The following is a 10,584-nucleotide window of genomic DNA, read 5'->3' on the forward strand; positions in this document are numbered from 1 at the left end:
TATTTTAAAAAATCACTTTTGAGTACTCAGAGGTGTTGATCACTTAAAAGTTATTATCATGAGTTCATAAAGAACAGGTCATGTCAGACTAAGCTCATTCCTTATTTCTTTTTAACATTTACCAGACTAAATCAGAGAAATACCAGATATCACATACTAGGATTTTCAGTAAAAGAGCTCACAAAAGGTCTCACAATGTCAACATGGATAAGATGGAGAGATGTAGGTTAGATATCAGCATTGTCAGGTGGCTTCAAATTATACTGACTGATTAAACCCCCAAAATCATAATTAATGTCAACATATTACAGAATTTACAATCAGAAGGAAGTTCAGTAGGCAATTGGATCAACCTACACAGAAAACTGCAGCATGCTTGACATGTGGTCATTCAACCTCTGCCTGGAGACAAGAGTGAGCATGAACTTACCAACTCCCAAGGCAATGGATTCCATTCTGGAAGGAAGACTGTCAACAGAACATTGTTATCAATGATTTGGATAGCATAGATGGCAAATGTATATGATGACACAAAACTAGAAAGGATAGTTAATGATGAATGACAAAAAAAAAGGCAAGATTCAAAAAGATCTCAAGGGGCAGCTAGGTGGTACAGTGGATAAAGCACCGGCCTTGGAGTCAGGAGTACCTGGGTTCAAATCCAGTCTCAGACACCTAATAACTACCTAGCTATGTGGCCTTGGGCAAGCCACTTAACCCCATTTGCCTTGGAAAAAAAAAAAAGATCTCAAAAGGCTAGGAAAAACAGGATGAATCCAATCAAAGGGAACTGCAGGTGGATAAATGTAAATACCAAATATGGGTTCAAAAATAAGGTTATTTGGTTCAAAATGTATGGTGAGGAGGGCGGCTAGGTGGCGCAGTGGATAAAGCACCGGCCCTGGAGTCAGGAGTACCTGGGTTCAAATCTGGTCTCAGACACTTAATAATTACCTAGCTGTGTGGCCTTGGGCAAGCCACTTAACCCCATCTGCCTAGCAAAAAACCTAAAAAAAAAAAAAAGTTCAAAATGTATGGTGAGGAGAGGGGTATGACAAAATAATATGTGTAAAAAGATCCAGGGGGAGATAAGCATAGATTGGTGGCCTGGAAACTTGATATGAGTCAATATGTGATAATGCAGTCAAATTAGTTGGTGTGTGGTCTTGGGCTGAATGAATAGAGGTAGCAAAGATAATCAAACCAAAGGAAATAAGGGCACCTATCCTATCTTCTTCAGTCAATCCACATCTAAAGTCAGTTTTGGGTGCCATGTTTTAGAAAAGATACCTGCAAAGTGAAATATTCAGATAATGAAAGAACTGGAGGCTCTATTACATTGGAATCAGTTGAAGGAAATAGAGTTCTAGAATAAAAAAAAGAAATGACTTAAGTGGGATGTTATCCCTGTCTATAACTACCCGAAAGGCTATCAAGAGTAAGAGAGAGGGGGCGGCTAGGTGGCATAGTAGATAAAGCACTGGCCTTGGAGTCAAGGAGTACCTGGGTTCAAATCCGGTCTCAGACACTTAATAATTACCTAGCTGTGTGGCCTTGGGCAAGCCACTTAACCCCAGTAGCCTTGCAAAAACCTAAAACAAAAAAAGAGAGAGAGAGAGAGAGAGAGAGAGAGATTTGACTTGTTTTGCTTAAAGACAAAATCCAAACCAATAGGTAAATACTGAAAGAAAAGTTGACTTCAGCTCTACATAGGTGGTAACGTTCCACAACAATTTGAACTCTTAGGTCTTTAAGTAGAGAATGAATGGCAAAGTTGTAGAGATTGGTCTAGATCAGCAATTCTTCATCTTTTTTTTTTTGAATCGTATATTCCTATCAATCTGGTGAAGTCTATGGACCCCTTTTCTGAAGAAAGTTTTTAAATGCATAACATAAAATAACATTAAAATAAAAATTACATAAAGATGCCATTTTTCCCCATCCAAATTCATGGATTCCCTGAAATCTATCCACAGAACCCCAATTAAAAAGTCCAATTCTGTGAGTCTAAAGCCTTTGTGTTATGTTCCTGGACAGGGGGTCAGGTATCTTTCTAAAAAAAGGGATATCAAGGGGCTGCTAGGTGGATAGAGCACCAGCCCTGGAGTCAGGAGTACCTGAGTTCAAATCCAGCCTCAGACACTTAATAATTAACTAGCTGTGTGACCTTGGGCAAGTCAGTTAACCCCATTGCCTTGCCAAAAAAAAGGGGGGAGAGGGGAACATCAAGCTAACAACACCTGTTCTTCCCTGTGTTCTTATGACCAAAGATCTCCTGCTAATCCTCTCAAACAGCAGAGCTGGGGAAATTCTCACAAATGGCTGGAGGTAGGTAGAAAGCAACAACCAGACTATGTTCTACAAAAGCCTGTATATGTCACTTTTATACTTGGGCTCCAGGGTGCTGGTTCCTGTGATAACTTATAGGAAGCTACTGTACTATCATGAGAAGTAAAGCGACACATAAAAATGTTTGCATCGGTCTACTTGGTAGCTGGGGGTTTCTCAGTGATAAGTTTCACAGGGTTCTCAGGGGAACAGCTAAGATTCCATGCACAATACCATATCCTGCAGGCTGAATAAAAATGTTCCTAGGAAAAACTGCCAAGAGAAGGGGGGGGGGGGGGAACCAGAAACTCATATTGAAGGAGTCTTATGACAAAAAAATGCAAAGAAAAAAAATAGTGGCTGGAGGTCCTTAAGAACATAACTGTACTGAGAGAGAGAGAGCACAGCAGACTCCAAAGCTAAAAATGCACTTCACATCCTGGGGACAGAGTAACAACAAAACAAACCACATTAACTCAAAAGCACTGAATTTAGGGCAATTCAGTGGTGCAGTAGATACAACACCAGTCCTGCATGCAGGAGGACCTGACTTTAAATCCAGCCTCAGACTCTTATTAGCTGTAAAATACTTAATCCGAATTGGCTCACCGCCCCCCCAAAAAAAAGAGAGAGAAAGAAAAAAAAGAAAAGAAGCACTGGCTAAGAGTCTGTATTACATATTACCTATGCAGTCTGGAGCAAATTAATTTCTTGGGATCAATCTCTCTATGGACACACATTTACTAAGTCCTATAATGTGCATAAATGCAGAATAATAATAATAATAAAGAGAACAGAAAAAAGAAAAAACTGACTCTAAGAAACTTGCATTCTAATGGAATACAATAATATATCAGAAAGGGCTCTACATTCAAAATGGTTAAACTCAACTAGCTTCTGAAATCTACAATTCTATTATAAGATCTATGATCCAATTTCAAATTCTTCTCCCCACAGTAACCTAAGCAAAAAGATTCCAAGAACAAGAGAAGGAAGGGGTAGGTGGAAGAGGGAAGGGAGTCAAATTAACCCAAGCTTTGACTTTAATCTTCTTCACCACCAGATGCACCAAGCCAACTGGAAGCAACCAACTAGGCTGGTCTATGACATGGGCTCCCAAGGGCGTGAGCCAAGCCATCCCTATGCCCTGTACATAACTCTATGCTATGGTTTACAAAGTATAATGTGTGGCCCTTGCCCTCTAGAAGATTACATCAGCATAAAGGAGCAAAGACACACCAACTAAACAACAACTCAAAGCAGTGTAGGATTAAATGCAGAATGATACTGGTCATGCCCCATGATTAGCAAATTCAAGTCTCAGCTTCACTAAAGACTATAAGAGTTCAAAGAAAAGAGCTATCATAACAGGATTTCAAGTTCAAAGACTTCATGGGGAAGGTAAGACATCAAAGATCAATCTAGGATTTAAAAGTCAAAGAAAAGGGAAAGAGGTGAGCTCAAGGGTCAAATAGCATGAGCAAAAGCATGTAGGTAGGAACAAGTATGGTATGTTTGAGTACAATGAAGAAACCTAAACTGGTTAGATTAAGACTTAGTCTGGGAAATACCCAGCAAAGTTTAAAAAGACATGTTAGAAGGCATGGTAGTTGGCTGAGTAAATAGTGATGATGATGTTGTCTTTAATTCTCAAAGAAGATTGTGACATTATGACATCAGGGAGGTGATGCCATGACAAGCATGTGAATTGGATCTGAATGAATGAGGGGGGTTGCTATGTGAAGTCACCAGTCTCACTTTCTCCTCTAGAACCATCTGGGTCCAGTGGCCAGATAGGGCTCAGGATGACTGGTGATGGCTCTGTATAAGAGGCAATCAGAGGGGTGGCTAGGTGGCTTTAGGGGCGGCTAGGTGGCATAGTAGGGGCGGCTAGGTGGCGTAGTGGATAAAGCACTGGAGTCAGGCATACCTGGGTTCAAATCCGATCTCAGACACTTAATAATTACCTAGCTGTGTGGTCTTGGGCAAGCCACTTATCCCCGTTTGCCTTGCAAAAAAAAAAAAAGGCAATCAGGGTTAAAAGACTTGCCCAAAGTCACAGAGCTAGTAAGTATCTGAGGCCAAATTTGAACTCAGGTCCTCCTGACTTCAGAGCCAGTACACTACCCACTGCAAACAGTAGGCCCCCTAATAAATAATAATGGCTTTGGATTATCTAGTTCAAATTTCTCACTTTACAAATGAGGAAACTGAGACCTAGAAAAATAAAATAGCTTATTCAAAGTAAAAGAACTAAGATCTAACCCAGTCTCCTCACTTCATATCTACTGTATACCAAACATCTCCTAGTTATCTGACAATGGAGGGTCCTTAATGTTCAGAGTATGGGTTCTTCAGCAGGGGTAAAACAGGAGAGAAGTGGTTTTAGAAATCCGTATCTAACAGTGTACAAGCATGCAGATATCTGGGGAGTCAGGAAGTTAACAGAATAGGCCAGGTCTAAGTTGGCATCTGGAATGGAAAGAACACAATGAGAGACAGGAGAAAAGTTACTAGAGCTCAACTCAGCCAAAAGCATTATAATCTGGAAATGATACAGTACCTCTTATCAGGAATCAAAACTTCAAGACACATATTATTAATTAAATACATAGAGACATGATTGAACACAGCGGCACTAGGGTCTGAAGTTTTCCAAAGAAACATATCAAAAGTCCCCACAATGAGAGTTTTGAAAGGGCCAGTATCTCTGGTGCTACCCTACCCTTGTTCCTGCTCACATCCTCCTTTCATACCATTGCTTTTTTGGGATTTCTATGATTACTGCTAGTTAAGACCAAAGAGGAAGGAGTCAGCAACAGTAAACATCAAGAACAGATTGAGGTTGTCTTAAATAGGAAAGACCAGGGAACAGTAATGGCCCAATGGGAAAGACCTCCAAGGCAAGATGGAGGCTCTATGTATCCACATTCTTTGCTTCCTTTGCTTCACTTGGATCACTTCCCTTTCCCTCAATCACTCCCATATAATATTGCTCTAGGTTGGTTATAACCTAGTTATCTCAATAAAGGTAAAGCAGCAGACCAACCCTCTTGTGATAAGACAAAGGTTTTCACATCTATACATAGCAATAGCTCATCAAAGAATGAAGTAATCAAATTTAGACCAAAGGACTTCATGTCCAGAAAAAAACAGGAATCCTAACAACAATCCCTTTAGGAATTATTTTTAATGGAGTCTATTCATAGCCAAAAAAGACTTAGGCTATGAAATCCTAATTATTTTTCTTATGAACTTGGGGAAACGTGGTTCAGGGGAATGAAACAGGGAATGAGTTCAAATCCCAGTTCTGCTACCTATTACATACCATAGACAATCTCATTAACTTTCTCAGGGTCTCATTTTCCTCATCTGTAAAATGAGGAGGTTGGATTAGATGAACTCCCAGGGTCCTTCCACTTCTAAATCTTTGATGCCATGATGATGACCTAATAGGAAGACATTTCATCATCATTTTTCTGCACTTACAGAAGACTTCTGAGCTAAGAACATTGGCTATGCAAATACACATTAGTAATCAGTTGATTTGGAGAGTGGAAGACCACACATTAGCTAGAAAGTCTTAGGACAGAGTGAGGTAAGGGTGTCATGATATTCTGCCCAAACCAGGGGAACATGTGCAAGATGAAACCAGCAATCACTCTTTTCAATTCAGGGAAACTCTCCCAAAGAAGGCAGAGGTTCAACCCACAGAGGAAGGCTTCTTGGACTAGTATTGAATGGCAGCAGGGTTATTGAAATGGGAAGTGAGAGGCTGATATGTGGAAAGAGGCTCCAGTCAGAAGGAGTCAGGAAACAAGAGTCCTAGAAAGGGAATCTATGGGGAAGTGGGGGTGAGGGGCCGGGAGAGATGAAACATCGCCCTTTTAAGCAGCCAATCCAAGCCTGTTGTATCAAGAGGCTGGTTCCAACATGCATGTTCTGCCTGTGAGTCAGCAACCCCATTCAGTAGCATTTTATTGCTGCTGATTCATACCTTGGCTACACAGGAAGCTAGAGTCCACTCTTCCACTTAAAAAAAAAAAAAAACACAACGCAGTTTAAGAATTATGCTCAATGAAAACCCCAAGTCACAGGCACCCTAATATAGCCTTTCCTGTGCGTCACTGAAAGGGAGGGGGAAGTCCTTCTTGGTGTTACCTACAACACTCAATTTTGTACCTCCTTAACTGCCATCAAGGAAAAAAAAGGCAACAGGGCTGAAGTGTCATGTATTTCCGGGTCCATGACACACTCTTATGTCAGGCAGAGCCTGAGGCAAAAAAAAAAAAAAAAAAGATTAAAACTGGATAAAGTGGTATGCCTGCCCAGAAATTCAGAAACTAGTTCGGGTAAAAAAAAAAGAGCTCACACAGGAGGGAAGTAAAGGGAAATTCTCACTCCTCCCCTTCCCACTTCCCCCACCTCCAGGCTTTATTTTCACTTTATATATTGGACTTGAAGGTGATACAGTCTTGGGTGAAACAATCCTCCATCAGGGCCACACTCAGAATGCATACAAATCCGATAAACTGTGACAAAGATTTATCTTTTGCAAATGCAACAGCTCTGGATTTGACTACTAAAGTTGTAACATCTAAAGAGAAAGGGTATCAAACAGGCCAGATCTTAAAATACAGTTGCTAAGTAGGCTGGGTTGCACTTTTGCAGGCAAACTTTCAAACTTCATAGAGCTATCTCACCAACACACACACACACACACACACACACACACACACACAGAGAGAAAGAGAGAGAGAGAGAGAGAGAGAGAGAGAGGTGTACCCTGTCATTAGTTGCAAAGGAAGAAGCTCAATGACTTAAAACCAAAGAAAAGCCTAAGGTCAAGTGACAACCACTCCCTATTTTGTTCAAATTCCTTGGAGTCCACAGAGTGGGGAGCTCCGAACTCCCAAAGCAAAATTGGAAAGCCAGCTGTGCAGCAGCCTGTTTCAAGGTTTATTTTGCTGCTCTTTTGCATCCCTCCCATCTGTGAAGAGATACCAAAGAATTGGTCTAGAATCGATTCCCACTAGAGGGTAAGAATCAGAAGAGATCATAATGCCTGCCATTCATAGGTTCAAATTGATTACACACGTGCTTATGTCAGGAAAAGGCATCTCCTGTTCTTAGAGTTTTTTATTAGGCAGGTAATGAACAAAGCCAAAGTCATATCAGTCTGACAGATCAACTTGGGCTCCCTTCAAAAGATCCCTTAAAAAGCTCAGCACATCAATAGGAGGGCCAGAGTTAATTTTCCTCCAGAAAGAGTAACCTGTTTATAATACCTTAATGATGGACAAAGCAAATGTCCCAGTCTTCTAAACATGCTCTTGGGATAACCAAGTATTAAATCATCTCTCTCTTTTTTTCACACATGAAACATCATAACTTGTTTACTTCTCTCCCTAGGCAACTGTAATCATCATTTAAAGCCAGTTGTTCTAATCAAACCCTAATAAAAACAAGACTTGAACCCCAGATGGGTTACAAAGTTGATCTTCTATGCTAAAAAGTTTCCCTTCTATGAAATAAATTCATTCTTTTGTCCAATGACCACTTCCAAAGAATGTTCTGAGAAGTCTCTTATTTAACATCTTTGAAATACCTTAAGAACTATGAGAAGCATGTTATTCTCCGACACGTGCTGGTTCCTTCATGCTCCTTCACCGAGTATTTCAATTGTTACTCATGAACAGTTGGGCAACGGTCAGGTATCTGGCATCCCCATTTATGTAAGATGTAATTACAGTTTAAAATCTTGCTGACCTCAATAATGTACAGCCCCCAGTCAATCCATACTTCAGTGCTCAAGTCACGGAAACCTAAGGTGGCAGAAATCTAAATGATGACACATTCATCCCACCCGACTGATGACCAATACAGACTACAGTGCATATTTTCCCCTGCTGTGTATTTTCCAATGAAGGATCAAATGAGAAACCTGCTTGCCGGGACATCCCCCCCCCCCCTTTTCTGCAATCTTCAGGAAAAAAACCCAAAGAGGATCAAGTACTTGTTCCAGTCTCTCCAAGATCCTAAAATATTGAGCTATTGGGTTTTGAAACCACTGGGCAAAGTAGTTCTGACCTTGCCTGCCTGCAACAGGTCCAAATCAAAAGCCCCAATCTCTCTACTCCCCTGTGAGTAAATTGAGGAAAGAAAAACCTGTTAGCAGGGCACATTCATCTACTGTTCTGTCAGGTTAGGAATTACTTAAAGAGACCCAACCTTCATACAAGGTACCAACATGCCAAATCATCATTTTTTCCCTTACCACAAAATAACCCCCTTTCCTCTGTTCTAGCCCCTTCCCTTGCTTTTCCCACAGGCCTGAGTTCCCCTCAGAATGACAAATCCTTCTCTGTTGCTACTGCCTTTTTCTAAATTTCCAGGAAGGAGCTAGGAGGGGGGGGTGGGGGAGAACAGAACAGTCCTTAGCCTTCCCAGAAAGCGTCTGCCAGCCTGGGAGCAATGCAAGGCAGCCCAGCTCTTCCCTAGCAGGATCCCAAGAGCCAGGAAAATGGAAATGCGCCTAACTCTGCTTTCTCCCAATTCAATTCAAAAAATTAAGGGACTGTACAGTTGCACACTTTCCTGGGCGGGGCCAGTGATAAACGCCGGATTACGAGGAATTGAATTTGAAAGGTTTAGATGAGATAGGTTACCCTCCCCAGCCTAGAAGGGCTAGAAAGCACAGAGGCCTGGAAAATACAGGAGGGGTCAATGCAAATTGGGGAGCAAAGGAAGGGGAGTGGGGGGGCGGTTAGTGGCCGGAGGAAAAGCCTAGTAATTTCCAGATAAGTTTGCAGCTATGAAGGAGGTGGAGGGGAGGGTTCAGGGTAGGAGGAAGGAAGGAAGGGAAAAAGCAGGGGAGCTCTCTGCAGAACTAGAGGCCAGGAGAAATGCCAAGGGATGGAGGGAAGGACCTGAAGTCGGCTTAGGGGTGCTAGGGTGGGGAAAGAGGGGTGCAAGCGAGCCAGCCCGGGAAGTCCGGGAGCGGGGTGCGGCCGGAGGCCCTGCCTGCACCTACCTCTGGTGGAGAGGGACATGCTGAGGCCGGCGGCGCGGGGCCGGGCTCCGCTGCAGCCGGAGGCTGAGGCTGAGGCCGGAGGCTGGCCCGGGCGAGCACGACGCGGGGGTTAGAGCCGGGGGCGGCGGGCGGCGGCGGCGGCGGCGGCGGCGCGGGGCAGGCTCATGCCTCGCCTCCCCGGGACGGGCGGAGTCCACGAGAGCTCGGAGCGGCTTCCTCTGCACACATCCCTGGCCCCGAGCGCGGGGGCTGGCGAGGCTCGGCCGGGGAGCCGCGGGCGGAGGGCCGAACGCGTCCGTCCGCTGAGGGCGGCGCCGGAGCCAGACTGAGCCGCCGAGGGAGGGAGGCTGGGGAGCGGGCTGCCCCGCGGGAGGCAAGGACCCGCCCCTCGTCGGCTCGCCCAATACACAGCCGACTTCCCGCACGTTCCCAGCAGCCCCGCCCCTGCCGCTTAAAGCCTCGGCCCCGCCTCCCGAGCGCAGCGCACGCCCTGGCCCTCGGAGGCCGGGCTGGGTTTGCACCGCTAATAATAGCCTGCGTGTCCCTCCGGCCTCGGCCAAACGCGCTCCTCGCCACGGGTGGAAGTGGATGGTGCAAGGATTAGGGCTTCTTTGCAAGAATGTCCTGGCAAATAGAGAACAGCTGGCTCCCCGGAGGAAGGGGGGATTTGGAGAACAGCACATTTCTAAATCTAATCTGCATTATTTTCTCCAAGTCTAAACAATCAACAAATCAACCAGCCAAGTCCCGAAGTCGCAGTTTTTGCAAATACAAAGTGTCCATGTGCACACCGCAAACCCTCCAACGGGACCCGAGCTAGCTCTTCCCATTCCTCAGAAACTGGAGACTCGAGTTTAAAAAAGGGGGGAAAGGACTTGGAGAGTAAGGCTCAGGGCCGGTAAACGGGTAAGTCTGAGTGAAGTTAATTTTTCCTTTTTTTTTTTGCAAGGCAATGGGGTTAAGTGGCTTGCCCAAGGTCACACAGCTAGGGAATTAAAGTGTCTGAGGTCAAATCTGAACTCAGGCACTGCTGACTCCAGGGCCACTGTGCAGGCCTAGCCTTCCCCGAGTGAAGTTTTAATGACAACTGATATTTATATTGTATTTCAAGGTTTGCAAGGTTACTTTGTGTCAATCTCATTTACAGATAAGGGAAAAGGTAGGAAGATGTTAGGTGTCTCCAGCACCAGGTGATCACAGTGTCCCAGGAAGCCAGTCGGGGT

At 44.0% G+C, this 10,584-nt stretch overlaps 1 protein-coding gene across 1 annotated transcript in view; it reads right to left on the bottom strand.

The window, feature by feature from the left end:
* The window catches only part of MAP2K3 (mitogen-activated protein kinase kinase 3), a 74,882-nt gene extending 65,223 nt beyond the window's left edge, over positions 1 to 9,659 (bottom strand). Inside the window, exon 1 of the mRNA XM_074205336.1 lies at positions 9,362 to 9,659. Coding sequence (XP_074061437.1) covers positions 9,362 to 9,380 — 19 coding nt within the window. The 5' untranslated portion in view covers positions 9,381 to 9,659. The remainder of the gene's footprint in view (positions 1 to 9,361) is intronic.
* Between the last annotated feature and the right edge of the window lie 925 nt (positions 9,660 to 10,584).

This window comes from Macrotis lagotis, chromosome X (genome assembly GCF_037893015.1).
Source record: "Macrotis lagotis isolate mMagLag1 chromosome X, bilby.v1.9.chrom.fasta, whole genome shotgun sequence".
In the NCBI taxonomy this organism is placed as follows: Eukaryota; Metazoa; Chordata; class Mammalia; order Peramelemorphia; family Peramelidae; genus Macrotis; species Macrotis lagotis.